The sequence below is a fragment of the Schistocerca nitens genome, chromosome 4 (genome assembly GCF_023898315.1).
Source record: "Schistocerca nitens isolate TAMUIC-IGC-003100 chromosome 4, iqSchNite1.1, whole genome shotgun sequence".
NCBI lineage: Eukaryota > Metazoa > Arthropoda > Insecta > Orthoptera > Acrididae > Schistocerca > Schistocerca nitens.
Genome location: NC_064617.1, coordinates 874,344,310 through 874,371,360, shown reverse-complemented (window position 1 = coordinate 874,371,360; position 27,051 = coordinate 874,344,310). Strand labels below are relative to the sequence as shown.

Below are 27,051 nucleotides of genomic sequence, written 5' to 3'. Positions count from 1 at the left end.
CCGCGTGGCACCCTTGTGTGCCAACCTTTGTATGGATCATCTGAAGGAGACCTTCCTAGCCTACCAAAACGTGAAACCCCTAGTTTGGTTCAGGTTCATGATCTGGACCCGTGACCAATACAGCCTAGCTCCATTCCTTCACAATCTCAACCCCTTCTCCCTCAGATGCTTCGCATGGTCCTCCTCAACCCAGTGTGTCATCTTCCTAAATGGTGACCTCCCATTCTCTGATTGCTCCATCCACACCACTGTCCACATTAAATCCACCAACTACTGACAGTACCTGCATTTCAACAGCTGTCATCCCTTTCACATAAAAAAAATCCCCCCCCCCCAATACAGCCGGGCCACCTAGAGATGATGTGACAAAAACTCCCTTGTGTAGTATACTGTGGGTCTTGCGAAGGCCTTCACAGACAGGCACTATCTCCCAGACCTAGTCCACAAACAGATCCCCCGTGTCATTTCCCCTGATCCTCCCACCAACCCCAAGAATCAGCCACAAAGTAGTGTCCTCTTTGTCACCCAGTACCACCCTAGACTGGAACAACTGAACCACACAGAAAAAAATAATAAAGCAAATAATTAAATTTAATAAGAATAGGCTGCTCCTTACAAATTAATTTAATGTCATCTAAAAATGACCTTCATTGAACGCATTACATAAGATAGAGTTAAACTACCTCCCTTAGTATCAAAAACTCATGTGCATCATAAACCTTAACGTAAAAAGGTAAGCTAAACAAGCTAATGGGTTTACACCCCATTTATACAGATATCAATCCCCTCCTTTTTAAAGACCAACAACTCAAAAAACTTCTCTTCCTATCAACATTAATGATAGGAACAATCCTGTCCATTTCGTCAAATTCCTAGTTTGGAGTTTGAATAGGACTAGAGATTAACTTACTTTCAGGTAAAATTTTTCAATTATCTACATCTAATAACCAGAACCCATCATTTTCTAGATCTTGTTCTGGGGTTATGTAGGTGTCAAATTCTATATCTAACCAAATTTCCCTCTTGATTTTGCTGAAGGAGAATCTGAATTAGTTTCAGGATTTAATATTGAGTATGGTGTAGACTGTACTTTGATTTTTTGGGCGGAATATACTAGAATTGTTTTTATAAGTTTATCATTAGTTTTAAGACCCCTTACTACAAGGATCTCATCCCTATGGAAGATCCAACCACAAGACCCGCCCAATCCACCTACGCAGCACTTCCTTTTCCAGTACTTTCACAATTGTATCCTACCTTATCAGAGGTTGGGCCACCTATGATGGCAGCCATGCCATTTACTACCTCTGCTGCAATCACTGAACAGCTTTTTATATTGATATGACCACCAGGATAGATGGCCACCACCAAACTGCAAAGTAAACCATCCTGTGGACATGCAGCTCAACATAACATACCTTATTTCAATGGCTGCATCACTACCAGAGACATCTGGATCCTTCCCTCCATCGCCAGTTTTTCTGAACTACGCAGATTGAAGTTATCCTTACAGCTTGTTCTCCATTCCCATAATTACCCTGATTTAGGCGTTCTGTGAATTCCCTAGATCGCTCCAGGCAAATGCCGGGATGGTTCCTTTAAAAGGGCACAGCTGATTTCCTGCCCTACCCATGACACAATCTGAGGCTGTGCTCCATCTCTAATGACATTCAACCCAATCTTCCTTTTTGTAATTATTCCGGCCTCAACTTATGCTAACATAATATCCGCACACCCTCCACCCAACAGTTTCCATCCCCCTCTGTCCTATCATCTCCTTCCCATTCTCATCTCCCACCCTGTTTATTTGCCATCCTGTGCCAATGTACCCACCAATTCTTTCCTTTTTTCGTCACCTCCCTGGCACCACAACCTTCTGATGCTGCACCTGTTGGTCTCTCCACACTTCACTAGACGTCGTCCATTTCTCTCCCCACCCGTACATTACTGTCCCTTTCCCTTCTCTGCTCACTTCAGATTGCTGCTTGCATCCTACGTGATAATTGCATACTGGCCCGATACGCTGGAGTTGGTGGACATGTGTGCATGATATGTGCTTGCTTGTGTGTATGAAAGGTTTGTATTTCTCTTTTGTTGATGAAGGCTGTGGTCGAAAACTTTATGTAAGTGTCTTTTAATTATGCTTGCAACTTAATATGTCTTCTTTAGAGTAAATAGTGATTTGTCTTTTCCTACATGGCAAATATTATCATCTGTAAATCTTAGCGTATCACTTTCTTTTATACTAACTTTAATATCCTTGCAAATTGTCTGTTTTCTTCTGTCTTGGGCTCTTCAGCTGGTGTTTGTGTGATGACTTTTTCTTACATTTCACCAATACAAGTGACCAGTATTGTCAAATATTCATCCTTCATTACTGGTAGAGGATGAAATATTGATAATTCGAGTCACTTGTGATGGTAAAACATCAGCAACATCATCGAACAAACATTGTCACAAGAAACTGAGACAGAAGCCGACAGGCAATTTGTCGACAAGTAGCCATGAAAACCATAATAGTTTTGTATTAATATGTTTACTCACTGCATATGTAAGAAATAAAATACTACATGAAATTGTTATTTGTCATTACTTATTGACTTAAGAAGGAAAATACGTCTTAGGCGGACAGTTGTTTGAACAGTCAGTAACTTCAGCAAGTACTTGTCATGCACTAACATTATGTTACCCAGACATGCATAACATGATTATGATTCAAAGTTGGTGTGTGCCTGTGTAGGATCATCTGCCAGAGATTAGGAATGTACTGCAAAACTTTGTTCGTTGTTAGCACATTGTAGACTGCAGTATTATTTGGATATTGCTGCAATTTATGGTTTACAGAAAGTCAGGGCTCTAATATGTCTCTTCTACAGGAATGAGTGAATGAGTCTAATTAAATGAAATGTAACAGGCATCAAAAACTTATTGGCTTGGGCAGGATGCATTGTATAATGGTAAAAGGGTTTGCTTGACCTGTGCTCAAGGTTTTTAAGAGTGCTATGCTTTAGAGTGGCTCTTAACTCAGATAATACAGTCCATGAAGTTACCATTTTCGTAAGGCATGTTGATAAGAAAATCATGGATTCTTTTAAAAATTCTTTTTCTTTGGAAAAAATCGCTCTTTGTGCCCTGGAAACTAACTTACAAAAATATTTTGATACAACCTGAAGCACATACTACTTCTGTTTCTAGTTGTATGTAAATTATTTATTGTAGTCATTCATGAGTTTTACACATCCTTCAGGTCAATCATTCACGAAATTCAGTTAAATAACTAGGTGCATTGATGCAGCCTTCATATTTGTGCCACTACTATGAAGTATCTACCTTGAGGAACTTCTCCATTGTGTAAAATTTGGCGAGGAGAGGAACTTCTAATCAAGTAGAAATTGTTCAGTCCCATTATGGATAATTACTGGGATTTGATTGATTCTTATTTGAACACTTCCAACATTTTTGTCTGATGATTCTGCTTCATGGTACCTTCACCATTTCCATTTTTGAATGAGAAGACAAATTAGCATCAAACATGACAATACACGAAACAGATGCACAAATTTTTCAGTTTGAATAAATACACTTAAGAGACATGATGATTGAGAACCTGATATTTATACTGTTTTGAAAGAGTACTATGTTTTGGCTTCAAAAAGCCATGGAGCAATAAATACCTCATCTTCCCTGAGAATAATGGTCACTACAAGAGGTCTTTATCTAAAAAGTTGTCAATTAAAAAAAGAAGCCTTGCGCGAGCGCGCGCGTCCACACACACACACACACACACACACACACACACACACACACACACACACACACACACCTGTAAAGTGCTTGTAGTCACTGTTGTATTATAAACTAATCAACACACTGAAGACCCTATTCAGTGAAACTTTCATAGACAACTTTGCCCATATTTTACCATAGTAAGTTAAAAAACCTAATGATGTGTAAAATTAACAGTTTTGATGTGGAGTAGATTCATTTTCATTTTACTTTCAAATATGTTTGTGTGTAAAATTTATGTTGTAAATACATAAATATCAAGTTACATATAACTAGGTGCACTGACAAAATCTTCACATATGAACCTTCGACAGTTGTCCAGCTAATTTTTCTAGAGGCCTTCATTGTTAACAAAAGCTTCTAATTTTGTTATGCTATTTCACAAATTTAGTGTGGGCATTCTTGTTTGTTCCAAGTAAATCTTTAGTTCCCCTACAGATCATGTGGAACATTGATGCATATTTGTTTCACATATGGCAGTTTGCTTCTAGTTATTTCACGTGACTGATACCTGAATGAATAAATTATCTCCAGTTAATTAAGCTATTATACTTACACCCCTTGTAATTGTAAGTGAAAGAGTACTGGGGTAATCCAGATTTGGCAATCAAAAGTAATAGATTGGCTCTCTCTCTCTCTCTCTCTCTCTCTCTATTTCTGCACCTATCTACCTGACTTGGAGGTACTGACACATCACATCACCTGACCGTTTCTAGCTGTGAAATGTGGATACGCTCAGTTAATCCTCGAACAGGAGTGCCGATTTTCATAACACAAACGTGTGCATGGTGTACTTTGTACATCTGTAAAGGATTGCTGTTTTTGTGTTACCAAGGTAAAAATGTATGAGCAAAATTACAGTTTAATCTTGTTTTAATTAAACAATGTTACGGTAAACTTACATGAGCAAAATTGCTGTGTAAGCAAGCAGACTTTCGTTATATCACTATGTTCCTGTGTTAAGTGTTATCCCACATTAACGACGCACTTGAAGTATTAAATGGACCAGTTCCATCAGATCCCAGCTGAAAGCATATTCAATTACTAATTGTCTCATAGTCAACTGACTCACTGTGGGATTGTGCCACTAGCTCGGAATCAGGGCCCCTTTCTTGTATGGATTGTAAATTTTTTTTCAACCAGCTTATTGTTTATTTCATATTACTGCTGCTCATAGCACAATTATCACTGTGTTAGCTGAAGCACACAATTGTAAAGCAACAGTGGAATGGTACAAGAAAATGTTATTTGTGGGTGGTGCACTTTGTACACAGGCGCGCCCACTCGAAGGTTAAAGTGAGTGAGCTAAGCAGCATGTCCACATTAGGTAATGAAGGTATTTATCATACAGAAATAATATTTTACAAAGTTCATCGTTTTCTTTTTCTCTGATTTTTTTGATTATAATGGCCCAGGGCCATTCCTTCTGCTTATGTTACAGAGCTGATATTACACACAGCTCATTTGTTCATGGAAACAAACCAAACTTGGGGGTAGCCCAAGAAAATTATTGAAAATTTTAAAGTGTTGTGTATAAGAGCTGCTCTGTATTATTATTATTATTATTATTATTATTATTATTAATATTATTATTATTTTAGCTGACCATTGCTACTACTTACTTTGAGACAACATACACTGATCAGCCGAAACATTATGACCATTACCCACTGCAACATTGGATGCCACCTAGTAGCGTTGCAAGTACATGACGTGGTAAAAAATGTATGTAAGTGGAGCAGACACAGATGGGGGTTCACCCTAGTGAGGATATGGGCTGCAAATGGGGAAATCCATCGAGATAAGTGACTCTGACAAAGGGCAGATTATTATTAGGCAGAGCCTGTGAATAGATATTTAAAAAATGGCGAATGTTCCCATGCTATTGTCATCAGCATTTACTGAAAGAGGTAGAAAGGTTGTGAAACTACCACTAGGCGCTGAGTGGTTGGACGGTCCATGAATCTTCACAGTACGTGGGGTTCAAAGGTTTGCCTGCTCTGTAAAGTAGGTTAGATGGTGATCTATGGCACCTCTGTCAAAAGAGCACAGTACTGGCGCACACCATTCATCATACATTATTGAACATGGAGCTCTGCAGCAGACCATCCCTACATGTTCACATGTTGACCCCAATGACATCGTCAGTTATGATTGCATTGGATGCTAGACCACTGGGATTCAACCATCGATCCATGGAAACTTGTTGGCTCTTTGGATGAATCATATTTTTGCTACACTAGGTCAATGGTTGCCTCCTGCCACAGATGGAGGCTGCTGGGAGCAGGATTATGCTATGCGAGACATTCTCCTATGCTTGCATGGTACCTGTGGTTATAATCAAAGACACACTGACAGCTGCGAATCACCTGCATCCCTTCATGTTTGATGCCATCTCCAACAGTGATGTCACCTTTCAGCAGTATAACTGTCCATGTCTCGGAGCCAGAACCATGCTACGGTGTTTTGCAGGCGGATCATTATAGTGAACTCACATTGATGTCTTGGCCACCAAATCTATGAAACCCATCTGGGTTGCTATCAGGCACTATCACTGTGTATGCAGCAGCCCATTATTTACATGAGTTACATGACCTGTTTGTAGACGTCTATAGTGCATTTAAAATTAGTTGCGACTTTCGACGTTTGACTGACCGGAGTGGGACACGATGCCATTCCCCAGGTAACACCAATGGTGAGACGGCTTTCTGTACCACGCCACCAATGGTTCTGCTGGAAACGTGCCCTTGTTGCCACACCATGAATAAACGGTACCACTTGATGTTACACATTAGATGCAACAGTGTTTGTCAATTTTTGTTATAAAGTCATATTTTCTGGCATTAAAGTGTTCTGTAGTCATCAGGTACTGTGAAGAACTGTTTTGTGTTGGCATTGATTTAATAACAACCGTGCAGTACATCTGAATACATGATTTGCAGTAGAAGTGTTCTCCAAGAACTCATTTGCCAGCTGGGAAGAAAACGTTCTGCTGCAAAACATCCCTCAGAATTTGACGTTAGTAATGGACGAAACACCATATCACTCTGTTGTGATGCATAAAGCTCTAACAGTGGAGTGGAGGAAAGCAGAAATTTTGCTCTGTGTACAAAGAAATGTTCCATGAGATAAAATTGAACCTAGCATGTATAAGTTGAAGTTAATGGAACTTTTACTGCTGTACAAGCCAAAATTTCACACTACCATTTCAATGAACAGGCTAATGGTAAAGGTCGTAATTTAATCAGGCTTCTTCCATGTCATGCTCATTTAAATCTGACAGAGAATATATGGGCCTAGATGAAAAGTAATGTGACAAAAAACAGCAAGAATTTTATGCTCACTGAGGTTGGAATGCTGACAAAAGAAGCTACTCAAAATTTAATGCAACAGGGCTCGTTTTGAGTTGTCAGCTGTACCAAGAAGATAGTTGAGGAGACACTGATTCATGAAGGACCATGAAGAGTTTTCAGGAATACATAGCTTCTATTGTTGCCATGTTAAAATCTGCTTCTTTTGTCAAAAAAACATTAGAGTTTAGCAAAATACATCTCACTAATATTCTAATGCATTTGAAATTGTGACAGAATCCTGAAATAATGTATTATTAAACTAACAACTGAAAGCAAGTCAGATCAGTAATTTATGAAACGCCTCATTCTCAGTATAAAAAAAAGGTGTAACTTCTTCACTTACATTGCTACAAAACCAACAGCAGTTATAGTTTCACCAGCTATCGATGGCCCTCAATAGTTACATTATTTCACTGAAAAAATCTGTAGTCGCTTGAATGTCACAGTAGATATGGAAGTTTCACATATTAATCATATGGCAAAACACACTTGTCTTTGCATGCTCTCATTTGCCATTCCATTTTCTTGAGAACAGACCGTGATATTGCTCCAAGTTTAAAGAATGATTCAATGTATTATCTTCATTTAATACACAGCAACAGGTAACCTAACATGCACCAAACAAAAATTCATAGCAACACGTATTTTTCACTGCAAACTAAGAATTTCTAGCAGTAGTTAGCTACTAACGAAATATCACACTAACTATGGTCTTTAATGATATGATAGGCATTTCATCATGCAGTGGACTAATTAAACTTTAAGATGTGCAAGAATGAGAGTTTATACCTATTGGTTTCTTTAAACAGTGATTGAGAAAGATTGCAACACACAGTCAAGTGAGCCTACCATTATACTGTGGTCACCTGCTGACACACCTAGCACATGCTGGCAACTATGCTTCCCACTACTTCCTCCGTACTGAACTGTCAAAAGTCTCAGCTTATTTTAAACACACTATAATGCCACAGACCTACCAACAAACTGTTGGATCGCTGATATGCAGAATCAGTGATGTATTTCGTTCCAAAGATGGACAAACAAGCTATTAAGCATGTGATCATAATTATTTTGGCTCATCAGTGTACTTTGTGAAGGTTGCACCATGCAGATAGTATTTAAAAAAATGATAGTTCCAAGATGAAGAGCTGCTAATAAATATGTCTTTATTCGCAGCTGGTTTCAGTTTTCAGTTCATCATCATCATCAGGTATCTTAAAGTCATCTGTAACAGCTTACATGGCAATATCAAAACTGGCATCACATAGCATAAAATTCATCCTATGTGACTACTTTCATGTAGTAAAATTTTATCACTTAACAGTAGTGACGTAGGATGAATTTTATGCTTTGTGATACTGCAGTTTTAACATCGCCATTAAGCTGTTATAAGTGACGCAATTTCCAGCAGCTGAAGTTACACTACAAGCAGCAGCTGTGCATGATAGGAGAGGCAAATGTGTGTGTGTGTGTGTGTGTGTGTGTGTGTGATCTATTTTTGACGAAGGCCTTTTTGACATAAAGCTTATTTTGTGACAGTCTTTAGTGTTTTTGTTGTGTCTATCTGTGTCTCAGCATCTCTGCTAAATCATCAGTAATAATTATCTCTTTCATAATAGTTTCATTCCATCCTGGACTTTCCATTGTTTGATTTTAACATACCTGAACATAATGAAATGAAGATTGGATCCGGTTGTGAATATAGAAATATATATTGCTGATGCAACTATGACTTTTTTAGGTACATAAAACAGCAAGTGTTGACTTCCATGTTACTTTGTGCTTCAATACTTAAAATATAAACACAATGTATTCTGGTCTTTGATGCACCGGTAGAGTCTTACATATTTTGTAATACAACAGCAGTAAACAAGATCAGCAACCATTGCCATTTGACTGATTCCCACTATGCTGAGACACCTATAAATACAGCACATTCAAGTTTTAATTAATATTAATATCATCAGTATACAGAGCAACAACAGTATGTAATAATAAAACCATGTGGACTAGAACTGATTGTGCTGGTGCAGTCAAGCAGTTTGAATTCCAAAGCCTTGTTTCAAAACAAGTTTGTTACTTATTCTTCACTGTGAGGTGAAGGCACTCGGTATTGAGCAGTTTATACTGCTCTTATGATTGAGAAATTCATTTTTATGTGCTCCATGGTCTGACATTAGCTTTGTGATTGTCACTTTACTGTGGTAGGATTAAATTTTCTTAATTTAATCAAATGTGTACATATAACAGTTTAAATACATTTTATAATTGTTATGTAATATTTTATATTTTTTCTGCTTTACAAAAAAATCTAGATAAGTATGATCGCCAGGAACTGGGAAAGGATACAACCTCGAACCAAACTAATAAGGACAGTGATCCAGAATTGTTAATTCAAGCAATGGAGAAAACATCAGCCCTCTTTGACAGGTGAGAGTCAAACAACATTTAATGTCTTTTTGTATTTGTTAATCTCCACCAAAAATGACAACTAGAATGAGCAGCCAATTACCTACAGGTCAGAAATATATTGTCCGTAGACCACTCTCTCTCTCTCTCTCTCTCTCTCTCTCTCTCTCTCTCACACACACACACACACACACACACACACACACTTAACTTCACAATTGAATAAATAGATCAATCTCTGGCTTATGCAAAGCAAACTTAATCTGGTGATGCAATGCCAAAGTAAAAGTAAATAAATAAATAAAAAGCTAGAATCTGAAGAACGGGGCAGGAAGGTACAGGTGTAGATAGGTAAAAGTAGGTAAATAAATAGATACATCATATTTAGTTATCCATATTTTCATTTTTGTTCATTGTTTTTATCTCAGAATTTTCATTATCATGATGTGGATATATGAGAGAGTTGGAATATACCTCAGACATCAAGACCAAAGAAGGCAGTTGTTGACAGCAGTTAGAATCATTGAACCATCAGTTCACAAAGTCATGGCTGAAAGATAATAACATGAGTTATTTATAAAAGAATGGAGTGTCTAATAGGAGTCAAAGTGATGTGAAAGGCAACCAGAGTATCAAAATAAAAACTAAAAATTATTAGTAATTGCTTTTCAAGATTTTTCTTCCCCTTTCCAAATTTTCAAAATACTACAAAAACTGTGTAATATCCATTAAAATCCACCCTTATTCACCTTTTATTTTACCCTCGAATTGCTGCAGCTTCATTTTTCAACATTTTCAGTATTAAAATCAACATGAATAGTTGTTTAGTGAATAATATATCAATGGATAATAAATCTACTCACCAAATGGCAGCAGGAGAAAACACATATAAAGGAATTCAGGTCTGGAACCTTTCAAAACCAGTGATTCCTTCTTCTGACAGATTGTATTAAAGTTTGGGAAAGTCACCCAAAACCCCAATTCAGGGGAGACTTACTCTACAGGAAGAGAAGTAAGGACTGACCAAAGTAATGAGATTTGAAAACCTGGGAGCTTAAAGATGCAAGGTAGGGTAATAGACAAGACAGAAATTATTGAGAAAACATTGGGTATGAATTAATAAGAATGGACAGCTAAGTGCATTGTATATGGTAGAGATTGGAGGTTGGGGGGGAGGGGGGGGGTTGGTAATCTGATCAAAAACTAAAAGGGAGTGAAGAAAGGAATAGTTACTGCGAACGAGAATAAATGTTGACACAAAAGAAACTACGTCGCAAGAACCAAGGAAGCAGATGGGGAAGACAAAGTTACATAAACTCTGTAGGGTTGTTCTCATTGGAACGTTGAGACATCTGCTAGAAAAAGGATCCAATGCTTATGAAAGCTTGTAAATCTGTTTTCCCTTGTCGCTGCTTAATGGTATACCTTTTACCTATCCAGTTTAGTGAATAAGATATTTCTTCTATTTCTGAATTTTGATAAACACCTGCTGTGACGTAGGGATTCCTGCTGTTGGACTCCATCTGCCGCATGTTGTCCAAGGAGCACCTCAGACAAATAACAAAAATACAAAAAAGATATTTGAACATCTATAGGATATCATCTACATATAAATGACCTCTAGTTATTATTAAAATTACAATAAAATTAGTTATGCATGTACTTGCTTATCTATACATTCCCCTAAACCTTGTGAGAAAATTACTGAATTTAATTCATCTTAATCCAGACCCTCTCAGGGGAAAGATAAGTTTTGGTCCAGAAAAATATAAGAACACACAAGGCAATACTGACCCTACAACTTATTGTAGAAACAGATAGAAAAACAAACATACAATTGTAGCATTTGTAGAATGAATGGGAAAAAAGTGTCAGTGTTGACTGGAACATATTATTTGAAATTCTGAAGTTATCATAGATAAAATACTGGGAGTGAAACATTATCTAAAACTTGTACGCAAATCAGACTGTCTTTATAAGATTCAAAGAACTCAAAAGGGAGCCAGTAATTGAGAAGGGAGTGAGACAAGGTTGTAGTCTAACACCCATGATATTCAATTTTCAATTGAGCAAAGGGAACCAAGAAAAAATATGGAATGGGAATTAAAGGTCAGAGAGAAGAAATCAAGTCTTTCAGTTTTGATGATGACACTGTAATTCTGTCAAAGGTGACAAATCACTTGGAACAAGAGTTGAATGAAATGTAACTCTGATTGTTGTGTAGAGATGCCAGCTGAGTTGGTGATCCTTCGCTCACAGTTCTATGCTGTGTTGGCTTCCGTCACGCAACTTGAGGCTGCTGCCAAGGGGCATTACTCTTGGGGGTCGGACATGGGTATGCGAGGGACATCGAGCACGTCCCACATGTCCCCCGATTGGTCAACTGGTGTGGCCGCCCAGGGTACTGCCTGCACTGAGGTTGACCCCTCACGCGTGGTTGAGTGGAAGATCATTCCAAAGTCTGGCATGCAGCGAAAAACTTTCTGAGGGGCCTATCGTATGGCCTCCCTGGTTCATTTGACGAACACGTTTCAGGCGTTATCTGTGGCCGACCATGTCTCTGAGCTGGATGCAGTTATCCACCCTATTTTACATCTACATCCATACTCCGCAAGCCACCTGACGGTGTGTAGCGGAGGGCACCTTGAGTACCTCTATCGGTTCTTCTATTCCAGTCTCGTATTGTTCGTGGAAAGAAGGATTGTCGGTATGCCTCTGTGTGGGCTCTAATCTCTCTGATTTTATCCTCATGGTCTCTTCGCGAGATATACATAGGAGGGAGCAATATACTGCTTGACTCCTCGGTGAAGGTATGTTCTCGAAACTTCAACAAAAGCCCGTACCGAGCGAGGTGGCGCAGTGGTTAGACACTGGACTCGCATTCGGGAGGACGATGGTTCAATCCCGCGTCCTGCCATCCTGATTTAGGTTTTCCGTGATTTCCCTAAATCGCTCCAGGCAAATGCCGGGATGGTTCCTTTCAAAGGGCACGGCCGACTTCCTTCCCCGTCCTTCCCTAATCCGATGAGACCGATGACCTCGCTGTCTGGTCTCCTTCCCCAAACAACCAACCAACCAACCAACAAAAGCCCGTGCCGAGCTACTGAGCGTCTCTCCTGCAGAGTCATCCACTGGAGTTTATCTATCATCTCCGTAACGCTTTCGCGATTACTAAATGATCCTGTAACAAAGTGCGCTGCTCTCTGTTGGATCTTCTCTATCTCTTCTATCAACCCTATCTGGTACGGATCCCACACTGGTGAGCAGTATTCAAGCAGTGGGCGAACAAGTGTACTGTAACCTACTTCCTTTGTTTTCGGATTGCTTTGCCTTAGGATTCTTCCAATGAATCTCAGTCTGGCATCTGCTTTACCGACGATCAACTTTATATGATCATTCCATTTTAAATCACTCCTAATGCCTACTCCCAGATAATTTATGGAATTAACTGCTTCCAGTTGCTGACCTGCTATATTGTAACTAAATGATAAGAGATCTTTCTTTCTATGCATTCACAGCACATTACACTTGTCTACATTGAGATTCAGTTACCATTCCCTGCACCATGCGTCAATTCGCTGCAGATCGTTCTGCAATTCGGTACAATTTTCTATTGTTACAACCTCTCAATATACCACAGCATCATCCGAAAAAAGCCCCAGTGAACTTTCGATGTTATCCACAAGGTCATTTATGTATATTGTGAATAGCAATGGTCCTACGACACTCCCCTGTGGCAGACCTGAAATCACTCTTACTTATTCCAGAGGAGGCTTCTTGGCCTGCAAGATTTTGGCATTCACAGAGGGTGAATTTGCTGGTAGTTGGGAGCACCAACGTTAGGCGCATATTGGAGCCCTTAGGAACATGGGTGCCAAGGAGGGGAAGGAAGCCATTGTTCACTCTATGCATACCGGGGGGAGTCATTTCGGTTGTTGAAAGGGTGCTTCTGATTGTCATGAAGAGTACATGGTGCAGCCAACTGCAGGATTTGGCTCATGTCGGTGCCAATGCCGTGTGTTGCTTTGGATCAAAGGAGATTCTCTCTGGTTTCGGGCGGCTAGTGGAAATGGTAAAGACTGCCAGTCTTGCTTGCGAGATTAAGGCAGAGCATCATCGATAGAACTGACTGTGGTCCTTTGGTGCAGAGCCAAGTGGAGGGTCTGAATCAGAGGCTCGGACAGTTCTGTGACCATGTAGGCTGCAGATTCCTTGACTTGCCCCATCAGGTGGTGGGTTTCCGGGTTCCAATTAATAGGTCAGGAGTCCACTACACACAGGAAGCGGCTACACAGGCAGTGGGGGCTGTGTGGAAGGGACTGGTCAGTTTCTTTAGGTTAGAGGGTGTCAGGGAACCACAGAAAAGGCATCCATCTATAAGGGGACAGGTACAACACAGTAAGCTAGTTGTAGAAGTGATTGGTATTGTAAATTGTCGTAGCTGTGTTGGGAAAGAACCAGAGCTCCAAGCCCTAATAGAAAGCACTGAAGCTTAAATAGTTATTAGTACAGAAAGCTGGCTAAAGTGGAAAATAAGTTCAGCCGAAATTTTTTCAAACAATCTAACAGTATTCAGAAAGGATAGATTAAATACAGTAGGAGTATTTATTGCTGTCAGAAGTAGTTTGCTTTGTAGTGAAATTGAAGTAACTAGTTCCTGTGAAATAGTATGAGTAGAAGTTATACTGGACAATCGGACTAAACTATTAATTGGATCATTTTACTGCCTCCGACTCAGAAGATATAGTTGCTGAACAGTTCAAAGAAAACTTGAGTCTCATTTCAAATAGGTACTCCACTCATACTGTTATAGTTGGTGGTGACTTCAATCTACCCTCGATATGCTGGAAAAATTTACGTTTAAAGCTGGCAGCAGGCATAAAACGTCATCCGAAATTGTACTGAATACTTTCCCAGAATATTATTTTGAACAATTAGTTTATGAGCCCACTCGAAGCGTAAATGGTTGTGAAAGCATACTTGACCTCTTAGCAACAAATAATCCAGGACTAATAGTGGGTATCATGATGAATGCAGGGATTAGCAACCATAAGGCAGTTGCTACTGTAACACCTACAACCATCAAAAAGAAACGCAATGTTTATCTATTTAAAAAATCTGATAAAAATGCTCTTAACACCATTTTAAGAGAGAGTCTTCACTCCTTTCAGTCTGATCATGTAAGTGTAGAAAAGTTGTGGAATGATTTCAAAGAGATACTATAGACAGCAATTGAGAGATATATACCACATAAATTAATAAGTGATGATACTGATCCCCCATGGTACACAAAATGGGTCAGATTGCTGTTGCAGAAGCAGTGAAAAGAGATGCCAAATTTAAAATAATGCAAAATCACCAACACTGGCAAAGTTTTACAGAAGTCGTCCATGTTCCACTTCTGTACACTCCACACAAATACTTTCAGAAAGGATTTCCTGACACTTAAATCTATACCCCACGTTAGCAAATTTTTCTTCTTCAGAAACGCTTTTCTTGCCATTGCCAGTCTGCATTTTATATCCTTTCTACTTCGACCATCATCAGTTATTTTTGCTTCCCAAATAGCAAAACTCATCTACTACATTAAGTGTCTCATTTCCTAATCTAATTCCCTCAGCATCATCTGATTTAATTTGTCTACATTCCATTATCCTTGTTTTGCTTTTGTCAATTTTCGTCTTATATTCTGCTCTCAAGACACTGTCCATTCCGTTCAGCTGCTCTTCCATGTCATTTCCTATCTCTGACAGCATTACAATGTCATCAGCAAACCTCAGAGTTTTTATTTCTTCTCCCTGAATTTTAATTACTACTACAAATTTTTCTTTTGTTTCCTTTACTGCTCGCTCAATATACAGATTGAATAATATCGGGAATAGGCTACAACCTTGTCTCTCTTCCTTTTGAGCCACTGCTTCCCTTTCATGCCCCTCAACTCTTATAACCACTGTCTGGTTTCTGTACAAATTATAAATAGCCTTTCTCTCCCTGCATTTTACCCCTGCCACCTTTAGAATTTGAAAGACATATTCAGCAAAATGTGTCATTATTATGTCTCTTAACTTCAATAGTTGCTACTGCTGGACATATGTAAAATGGATTGGTTTTGAATGATACATGATTAATAATAAGAATACTTATTAGTTATGTAAATGCATCTATGAAGATTACTACTTGCATTTAAAGAAAGAGAACAGTGGAATAAATTAAGACTTCAAGTTTGTTTCCAGTAGGAGCAGCAAGCTCCACAACCATATTAATGAGATTCAAGATTAAAGATTGGTGGAAGGGCACCATCAGTCATAAAATTTTAACCTGTTTATTGCATATTGATTTCAGCTACTGTGTACTATCTTCAGTGCAATTATAGCCAAGTCATGACGACTCATTGTAAATATAATAGCACATAGCACCACTTGACAAAACAGATTACAACCATCAATAAAGTTTAACTGATGTTTGTTATCTGTAATACTAAGTGGTACTATGTGCTATGATATATACAATGAGTCATCATGACTTGGATATAGCTCCATGGAAGATAGGTACACAGCAACTGAAATCGCCCTTCAATAAACAAATTAAAAATTTATGACCAATGCTGCCTTTCCTCCTACCTTGAAAAAAAGTAAGACTCTTGTAAACTGTAGGTGTATTTGGCTGACACTGTATTTAATTGCTTAGAATCTTTTCTTCACAGAGGCGTAAGTTTGCAGTAGATCACTGGTGACACCTGTGATTTATTTAATTACATTGGTGTTCCATTTTTACTCTAGAAATTTCAATGATTGTATTATGTTCTCTCTTGAGAATGTTGAATATGGAATCTCCTCTTCACATATTTAAATAGCATTTTTGTTTATTAATATAGTTTTGTCATGATTATGTATTTCCCAAATAGACTTCTTTTACATTCAACCTGTTTCCGCATTGCATGCCAAAGCACTTGCTCTAGGATATACACGTTTGTAATGGTTCTGTCACAGACCACCAATGTACTCATCTTGTTTTGAGTGAAAGCCCATGCATTGATTAGATGGCTTACATTAGACACCCTGCACATACCTTATTAATAGTAAGTTACATATAGTTAAATTTTTTACCTTGCTCAAAATGTTTCCACACTTCCGCCATTTAAACTGAATTGGCACTTTTTCATGATTTTTCTTTGTAGGAGATGGATAATTAGAAGCAAAATAATGTTATCTTTCAGACTGTCTCTACAAAATTGGTGGTTTAATGACAATATTATCTAAGGGATACATTACTACTCGCCATATAGTGACGATAATGAGTCGCAGACACACACAACAAAAGAACTGCTAACAAGTAAACTTTTGGCCAAAAGGCCTTCTTCAGAATTAGACAACACACACACATTCACACAAGTGGAATTGAAAAACTCAAGAGCAGTGCCTCTGGCTGCTGAGGCCAGACTGTGAGCAGCAGGTCATGATGGGAGAAGCAGCCAGATAGTGGGGATAATCATCCCCTGTTAACTTTACAGAATTTCTTAAACTCGAATATTGCCTCACCATCATTCCCAAAATCCCTCAACATGCAAACTACCCTTACATCTGCAGAAAGAACCACAGTCCACAATCTAAAAACTGATTCCAACCTTATAATCCTACCTGCAGGCAAAAGCTCCACAACTGTTGTTTTGAACCAGAAGGATTACCTGGCAGAAGGACTCTCCCAGCCTTCAGATACTTCCACCTAAAAACCTTGCCACAGTGAGCCCATTCCAAAAATCCAACAGGATCTCCATTCACTCCTCAAATCCTTAAGCCCTTCCCAGAACCTCTCCCCAGAGTCCATCTCTCTGCCCGTGCCTAACACTCCCCGCACACCTACCTTCTACAGGCTTCCTAAAGTCCATAAACCCAACCACCCAGGACGCCCCAATGTGGTTAGTTACTGTGCCCCACTGAGAGAACCTCTGCTTTCATAGATCAACACCTTCAACCTATTACTCAGAGCCTACCCTCTGAGGGATGAAGTAGTGAAGGCAGCAGAGGATCAAGTAGGTAAAAAGACGAGGGCTAATAGAAATCCTTGGGTAACAGAAGAAATATTGAATTTAATTGATGAAAGGAGAAAATATACAAATGCAGTAAATGAAGCAGGCAAAAAGGAATACAAACGTCTCAAAAATGAGATCGACAGGAAGTGCAAAATGGCTAAGCAGGGATGGCTAGAGGACAAATGTAAGGATGTAGAAGCTTGTCTCACTAGGGGTAAGATAGATACTGCCTACAGGAAAATTAAAGAGACCTTTGGAGAGAAGAGAACCACTTGTATGAATATCAAGAGCTCAGATGGCAACCCAGTTCTAAGCAAAGAAGGGAAGGCAGAAAGGTGGAAGGAGTATATAGAGGGTTTATACAAGGGCGATGTACTTGAGGACAATATTATGGAAATGGAAGAGGATGTAGATGAAGATGAAATGGGAGATAAGATACTGCGTGAAGAGTTTGACAGAGCACTGAAAGACCTGAGTCGAAACAAGGCCCCGGGAGTAGACAACATTCCATTAGAACTACTGATGGCCTTGGGAGAGCCAGTCATGATAAAACTCTACCATCTGGTGAGCAAGATGTATGAGACAGGCGAAATACCCACAGACTTCAAGAAGAATATAATAATTCCAATCCCAAAGAAAGCAGGTGTTGACAGATGTGAAAATTACCGAACTATCAGTTTAATAAGTCACAGCTGCAAAATACTAACGCGAATTCTTTACAGACAAATGGAAAAACTGGTAGAAGCGGACCTCGGGGAAGATCAGTTTGGATTCCGTAGAAATGTTGGAACACGTGAGGCAATACTAACCTTACGACTTATCTTAGAAGAAAGATTAAGAAAAGGCAAACCTACGTTTCTAGCATTTGTAGACTTAGAGAAAGCTTTTGACAACGTTAACTGGAATACTCTCTTTCAAATTCTGAAGGTGGCAGGGGTAAAATACAAGGAGCGAAAGGCTATTTACAATTTGTACAGAAACCAGATGGCAGTTATAAGAGTCGAGGGGCATGAAAGGGAAGCAGTGGTTGGGAAAGGTGTGAGACAGGGTTGTAGCCTCTCCCCGATGTTATTCAATCTGTATATTGAGCAAGCAGTAAAGGAAACAAAAGAAAAATTCGGAGTAGGTATTAAAATTCATGGAGAAGAAGTAAAAACTTTGAGGTTCACCGATGACATTGTAATTCTGTCAGAGACAGCAAAGGACTTGGAAGAGCAGTTGAACGGAATGGACAGTGTCTTGAAAGGAGGATATAAAATGAACATCAACAAAAACAAAATGAGGATAATGGAATGTAGTCAAATTAAATCGGGTGATGCTGAGGGAATTAAATTAGGAAATGAGACACTTAAAGTAGTAAAGGAGTTTTGCTATTTAGGGAGTAAAATAACTGATGATGGTCGAAGTAGAGAGGATATAAAATGTAGACTGGCAATGGCAAGGAAATCGTTTCTGAAGAAGAGAAATTTGTTAACATCGAGTATAGATTTAAGTGTCAGGAAGTCGTTTCTGAAAGTATTTGTATGGAGTGTAGCCATGTATGGAAGTGAAACATGGACGATAACCAGTTTGGACAAGAAGAGAATAGAAGCTTTCGAAATGTGGTGCTACAGAAGAATGCTGAAGATAAGGTGGGTAGATCATGTAACTAATGAGGAGGTATTGAACAGGATTGGGGAGAAGAGGAGCTTGTGGCACAACTTGACTAGAAGAAGGGATCGATTGGTAGGACATGTTTTGAGGCATCAAGGGATCACAAATTTAGCATTGGAGGGCAGCGTGGAGGGTAAAAATCATAGAGGGAGACCAAGAGATAAATACACTAAGCAGATTCAGAAGGATGTAGGTTGCAGTAGGTACTGGGAGATGATGAAGCTTGCACAGGATAGAGTAGCATGGAGAGCTGCATCAAACCAGTCTCAGGACTGAGGACCACAACAACAACAACAACCCTCCTATATAAAAAAATACCAATCATTTCCTCCGCCGGATCTCCACAGTTCCTGTCCCTTTATCACACGGTACCCTGCTTGTCACTATTGATGCCACCTCCCTTTACACTAACGTCCCCAATGCCCATGGTCTTAACACTATCGAACACTACCTTTCCCAATGCCCAATGGATTACAAACCAACAACGTCCTTCCTAGTCGCCACGACCAACTGTATCCTAACCCACAATTACTTCTCCTTTGGAGGCATTACGTAGAAACAAATCTGGGGTACGGCTATGGGTAAATGGCACCATCCTATGCCAACATATTCATGGGACATCTGGAGTAATCCTTCCTAAACACCCAGGAACCTAAACCCCTCACCTGGTTCAGATTCATTGATGACCTTTCAAATCTGGATCAAGGGTGAGAACATCCTGTCCACATTCCTCCAGAACCTCAACAACTTCTCCCCCATTTGCTTCACCTGGTCCTACTCAACCCAGCAAACTACCTTCCTAGATGTTGACCTCCACCTCAGAGATGGCTACATCAGTACCCCAATCCATATCAAACCTACTAACTACCAGCAATACCTCCACTTCGACAGCTGCCACGCGTTCCATATCAAGAAGTCCCTTTCATACAGCCTACGCACCCATGACCGTCGTATCTGCAGTAATCAGCAGTCCCTCTCGAAATATACTGATGGTCTCACTGAAGCCTTCACAGACCGTAATTACCCTCCCAACTTGTACAAAAGCAAATCTCCTGTGCCTTATCATTCCAGTTTGCCACCGCCTCCCAAAGTCCCAGTGTGTGGCCACAGAGGAGCATTCCCCTCATAACTCAGTACCACCCAGGGCTGGAGCAACTGAATTACATTCTCCGCCAGGGTTTCAACTACCTCTTGTTGTGCCCTGAAATGAGAAATGTCCTGCCCACTATCCTTCCCACCGCTCCCACACTGGTATTCAGCCATCCACCGAAAGTACCAAATATACTCGTCCATCACTCTGCAACCCCTGCTCCCAACCCCTTACCTCATGGCTCATACTCCTGTAATAGACTTAGATGCAAGGCTTGTCCCATACATCCTCCCACCACCTGCTCCAGTCCGGTCACAAACAGCAGCCATCCCATCAAACCCGTGATGTGATCTACAAGCTAAGCTGAAACACTGTACTGCATTCTACGTGTGCATGACAACCAACAAGCTGTCTGTCCACATGAATGGCCACCGACAAACTGTGGCTAAGAAACAAGTGGAGCACCTTATTGCTGAGCACTCTGCCAAACGTGATATCCTTCATTTCAATGACTGCTTCACAGCCTGTGCCATATGGATCCTTCCCATCAACACAAGCTTTTCTGGCTTGCACAGGTGGGAACTTTCCCTTCAATATATCCAACGTTCCTGTAACCCTCCTGGCGTCTACCTTGCCCTCACCCATCCAGCCCCTTCCCTGTTCCCATTCCAGCACTTCACAGCTGTCATTCCACCATTGCACAGAGTCATTTTACTTCTCTCCTTTTCCACTACTCCCCCCCCCCCCCACCTTTTGCCTGCTCTCTGTTAAACCTGCAGCATTTCACTGTTCGCCACCCCTACCCTACCATCCCTATCCCTCCCCCTCCCTGCCCCAGCCTCCTCCTTACCCCCACCCAGTCACCACTCTCATTATGCACTGGTGCTGCTGCTCACAATGTGGCCTCAGTTGCCTCAGACTGAGACTGCGACTGCATTCATGTGTGGGTTAGTTGCATTTGCTCGTGTGTGTGTGTGGGGGGGGGGGGGGGGTTTGTCCATTTTTGACAAAGGCCTTACTGGCCAAAAGCTTTATTTGTGACAGTCTTTTTGTTGTGTCTATCTGCAACTCAGCATCTCCACTATATGGTGGGTGGCAACTTTCCTTTTCATAAGACTGATACTGCTTGAGTGGTTTTGATGATGGCTAGTGATGGCCATAACCACTGTTTCTTGAGATGATGTCATTACATATATTCTAGCACTGTGATTGTCAGTTGTACAGTTTTTCCGAACAAAAATTCTAGAATTGCAATTGTGAATTATGTAGTTCATCATAAATTCACTCTAGTTCTTATTCACCAGTATGATTAGGAAGACATATCAGCATGTATTTGTAAGAATCCCTAGGTCCCTGAAAGGGCTTTTGAGAAATGTTCAGTTATCAACTTTACTCAAATTTGTTTAGCCTAGCTGCATTGCTACTAAAGAAAGACAGTGTTCAGTCATGGTATGCAAAGTATGCTAGTAATCCCATCTGCAAGTCAACAAAATGAGAGATATTTCTTAGAGCAACTTTCCAATGTATGATCACTAAAGTACAAGTTGCAGCTCAAAAGTGATACACATTCCACTATTTGTATAGGTAAGGAAACTATGGAGCATGTGACATCATTGGCGTGAGCATTGACAGTCACTGGACATTTACCACTTCACAAATGTTTTTTGTCATCCTTTCCCTGCATTGCAGTCTTCATCTGTACACAGCGCTATTAATCCTCTATTTTAGTAATGTCATTTACCCACCTTCCATTTGGCCATCATCTCAATCTTTTCTTATCTTTTCAAATCCAGCAAAGGCCTCCTTGTTGCACCTGTCATCCATACCCAGCTAAACATATGCAACCCATGTAATGAGTGTCATTTTTGCTTCTGGTATTGTAATTATGTACATCATTGTTCCTTTTAAGCTGTAGTGGATTATTTACATTATTTTCCTGTCTCTTCCAGTAACTCCAGTAAGCATTCTTACATCAATTACTGAGCAACCATCACTCATATTATTAATGATTTTTATGCCTACTTTAAAGTTGTCTGTAAAGCTCTTACTTACTTTTATTGTTGAAGCTTAACTGCATTTACTGAAAACTATACAGTATCTGATCTTCTGGCCATATGAATTGACAGAATCTTTTGGGTTTTAAGCTGTGTCAAGTGATGAAATTCCTGTGAGCTTTCAGATATGTTCAATTGCTAACTGACTGCAGTGTCATTAATGGTGTTATACTTGTTTAGTCAAGATACTGACTGTAACATCAAATGTGCATAGTCCATCACCAATCAAAGCAGTATTTAGGTTCCACATCTCCTGTGTCCACTTTAACCTCATGATGGCCGAATCCTTGCTATATGGAGCTGCGAACCACATTTGCTATTGAGTAGTTTTCAATATTTTAATTTCATGTGTTTCTTTTATTTCACCCTCCCAGAAACCATAGATCCATGTAATGTCAGGAGACACATCTGACACAACCTCTGATCCCAGTTGAGCTGCAGTGCTAAACAGTGTAGTCAGTGAGGAAAGTGTTGCTGTGCATGTATATGTATGTTCTGTATTACTTAGCTCAAACAAAGGACATAGTCCGAAAGCTTAGCCATGTTTTTGGACTTTTTTATATGCCTTTTGACTGCTGAGTGACTCATTTATACAGTGAAATGAGACAGTGGAAACTCCAGGTAGGTATATCAACAATGTAGGAAAAGATAGCCTGCTACTTACCATAAAGATGACACATTAAGTTGCAAACAGGCACATTTAAAAGACTCTTACGCAAAGCTTTTGGCCACAGCCTTTTTCAGAAAAAGAGAAACATAACACCATTCGTTCACACAAACAAGCACGCCTCACACACACACACACACACACACACACACACACACACAATCGCCAACTCAGCCAGTTCGGGCCAGAACACAGTTATCATGTGGGATGGAAGCAGCATGTTTGCAATGAGTGGTTGTTTTTACTCCCCCAATTGATTAACTAATGATATTTTTTCCAGCTTTTCATCAAGTTTTACTTATCTACTGATATCATCTTGTGGTGGGATTTACTATCATTCATCAGTTTCTGTATCTCTTTTAGAGGTTTTCTACCTATGTATCACTTGTGAACATGTTGATGTGTACACTTTAATGATTTCCGTGGAATATCTTTTGTCTATTTGTTAAAACAACTTTTGCTGTTTTGTCTTAGATCCCCTCTATACATATAATATTGTTTTTAATTTTCTATTTTAAGGTAAGGCTATATCTGAATTTCTTCCCTGCCCCTCTACTTGATTTTAATTGGGTATCTACTCTCTGTTTTTTATATTTATTTATTTGTTATGTATTTGATAGCCTTAATATATTCTGTTTGAAGTTATTTAAGTAATGTTTCAACTCGGAACTTTCTTTGTATTACACAGCAGTGCAGTTTCTAGTTTCAAAATAAAATATAATATAAGAAGTTGGACTTCAAAAGTCCATGTTACGTTTTGCTTATCTGTGTTTAAGGTGTAAGGTGCTAATACTGCAAAAGCAGCTGGGCATACCACGTTGTCTGAATTTTCCAAGCAACTGATTTCAATATATTTTCACCCAAGTTGGAATAAAAACATCCTGGAAAATAGGGATGACATAAACCTCACATGTCAGTCATCCTGCTAAAGCCAGAAGTACTTGACGAGACATACAGACAGTGATAAACCTGAATTAACACGTAAAATCTCAGGAAAATGTACTTACCAAATGTTAAGAAACTGTTTTCAGCGATATTCTGCTGCCTGTATAAAATATTCTCATGATCACAATTTTCTTATTCAGTTTATTATTTGTACAGAATTCATCTTTATCTCTCCCCATACATTTTTATTTTCACTTTAGCCTCATGTTACACTTTCCACCTCCTAATACCATGTCACCCTCACAACATCCCCACAACGACCCCATTAAGTTTTATTTACATTCCCTCCACAAACATGCCTTTGCCCTAGCCAGATTACGCTCTCATATTTTATTTACTCAGGCTTGTCTGACATTTGGCATTACCCCCAAAGGCCTCACACTTAAAGTTCCCATCTCTGGCTGTAACCCTTCTTTCCATCAGTCCCTATACCAGTTCCGAACCGAACAATCCATAGCCCTCACCCGCCTAATCCTTCACCTACACATCAACTCAGCCAATGAGCACCCTCGTCAACTCCTATCCCTAATCAAAGTCCTCAATCTTTCCTGTCCCACATCCACATCAGCTGTTCAGAGCATCCCCCTACAGGCCAACCCCAAATTAGAACAGCATGCCACCCTCCACCTTAAAAAACTATCCAATCTCCTGGTTTCCCACCTCCAGAAAGGCAACTCACTCACCCTCCACAACCTTTCCAACAAACCTCAACCTCCTCTCATTGCACACAGACCCAGTCTCTCCCATCTACTCAATCTCCCACTTCCATCTCCACTCCCCCCAAAACCTCAAAATTCTAGTCAACACAATCTGGAACCACAACACCCCAGTTCAGTAGTTAACCTTTCCTCCAAACCTCTCTCCCAATCTGAAACCTCTTTCCTATCCAAAGGCCTCACCTTCAGCCCCACTCCCAGATTCAACCAAACAGCCCTCGTCAAAGATTTACTGTCCTACACCCGTAGTCTCTGCTGGAAATATCACTTTGCCACGAAGAAAAATATTCCTAATCCTACTCCTAATGATCCAACTCCCCAAGACACTATCCAAATTTAACCCTGCCTGGAACAGTTCTCCACCACAGCGGGACCCACCTCCTCTTCCTCAAAATCACCCTCTCCAAACCTTCCAGGAATTTCTCACTTCCAGCCTTGCCTCTCAATCTTTCTTGAAAAACCTTAATCCTACTCCCAACATCACCACAGCTGGAGCCCAGGCTATCTGTGATCTGAAGGCTAACCGATCCATCATCATTCTTCCGGCTGACAAGGGTTCCACGACTGTGGTACTTGATCGTCGGGAGTAAGTGGCTGAGGTACTGCGTCAGCTTTCAGACAACACTACATACAAAGTTTGCCAAGGTAATCCCATTCCTGATGTCCAGGCGGTGCTTCAAGGAATCCTCAGACTCTTAGGCCCCCTGCAAAACCTTTCACCTGACTCCATCAACCTCCTGACCCCATCGACACCCCGCACCCCTACCTTCTACCTACTTTCTAAAATTCACAAACCCAAACATCCTGGCCGCCCCATTGTAGCTGGTTACCAAGCCCCCACAGAACGTATCTCTGCCTACGTAGATCAACACTTTCAACCCATTACATGCAGTCTCCCATCCTTCATCAAAGACACCAACCACTTTCTCAAATGCCTGGAATCCATACCTAGTCTGTTACCCCCGGAAACCATCCTTGTAACCATTGATGCCACTTCCTTATACACAAATATCCCACACGTCCAGGGCCTCACTGCGATGGAGCACTTCCTTTCACGCCGAACACCTGCCACCCTACCTAAAACCTCTTTCCTCATTACCTTAGCCAGCTTCATCCTAACTCACAACTTCTTCAGTTTTGAAGGCCAGACATACCAACAATTAAAGGGAACAGCCATGGGTACCAGGATGGCCCCCTCATACGCCAACCTATTTATGGGCCGCTTAGAGGAAGCCTTCTTGGTTCCCAGGCCTGCCAACCCAAAGTTTGGTACAGATTTATTGATGACATCTTCATGATCTGGACTCACAGTGAAGAAGAACTCCAGAATTTCCTCTCCAACCTGAACTCCTTTGGTTCCATCAGATTCACCTGGTCCTACTCCAAATCCCATGCCACGTTCCTCGACGTTGACCTCCATCTGTCCAATGGCCAGTTTCACACATCCATCCACATCAAACCCACCAACAAGCAACAGTACCTCCATTATGACAGCTGCCTCCCATTACATATCAAACGTTCCCTTCCCTACAGCTTAGGTCTTCGTGGCAAACGAATCTGCTCCAGTCCTGAATCCCTGAACCATTACACCAATAACCTGAAAACAGCCTTCGCATCCCGCAACTACCCCCCCGACCTGGTACAGAAGCAAATAATCAGAGCTATTTCCTCATCCCCTCAAACCCAGAACTTCCCACAGAAGAACCCCAAAAGTGCCCCACTTGTGACAGGATACTTTCTGGGACTGGATCAGGTTCTGAATGTAGCTCTCCAGCAGGGATATGACTTCCTCAAATCCTGCCCTGAAATGAGAACCATCCTTCATGAAATCCTCCCCACTCCACCAAGAGTGTCTTTCCGCCGTCCACCTAACCTTCGTAACCTCTTGGTTCATCCCTATGAATTTTGTATCCGCAGAAGTGACTGTCTCCAGATCCTCACAACAAATGGGTCCTTCCCCCCCCCCCCCCCCCACCTCCCACCCCTCCCTCATCCTGGAGTCTTTTTAACCTTCTCAGATGTATCCGTTTTTCCTGCCTAAGGAAGGAACCAGTTTTTCCAAAAGCTAGATACGCCATGTACTTCTATATACATTATTAAATATTTTGTTTCCCTGCATGTAAGTACTGGACAGCAAATCTGCCTCATAATTTTATGTTAACAATAATATAAATATAACTGAAGCTCTCGAGCATTGCATTGGATAGTGTCAATAATATGTCCTCGTATTTCAACCAATCTCCCACATGTTATCATTACGTAGTGCAGGTGACTGTTGATGGATCGCCACAGCAATTAGAATATTACATAGGCACTGAATAAGGGTCCTGAGCACTGTTTTCAAATTGC

General features: G+C 40.3%; 1 protein-coding gene across 1 annotated transcript in view; it reads left to right on the top strand.

Moving 5' to 3' along the window:
• The window catches only part of LOC126253366 (huntingtin-like), a 549,449-nt gene that overhangs the window by 510,125 nt on the left and 12,273 nt on the right, over positions 1-27,051 (top strand). The window contains exon 49 of the mRNA XM_049954640.1: positions 9,455-9,569. Coding sequence (XP_049810597.1) covers positions 9,455-9,569 — 115 coding nt within the window. The remainder of the gene's footprint in view (positions 1-9,454; positions 9,570-27,051) is intronic.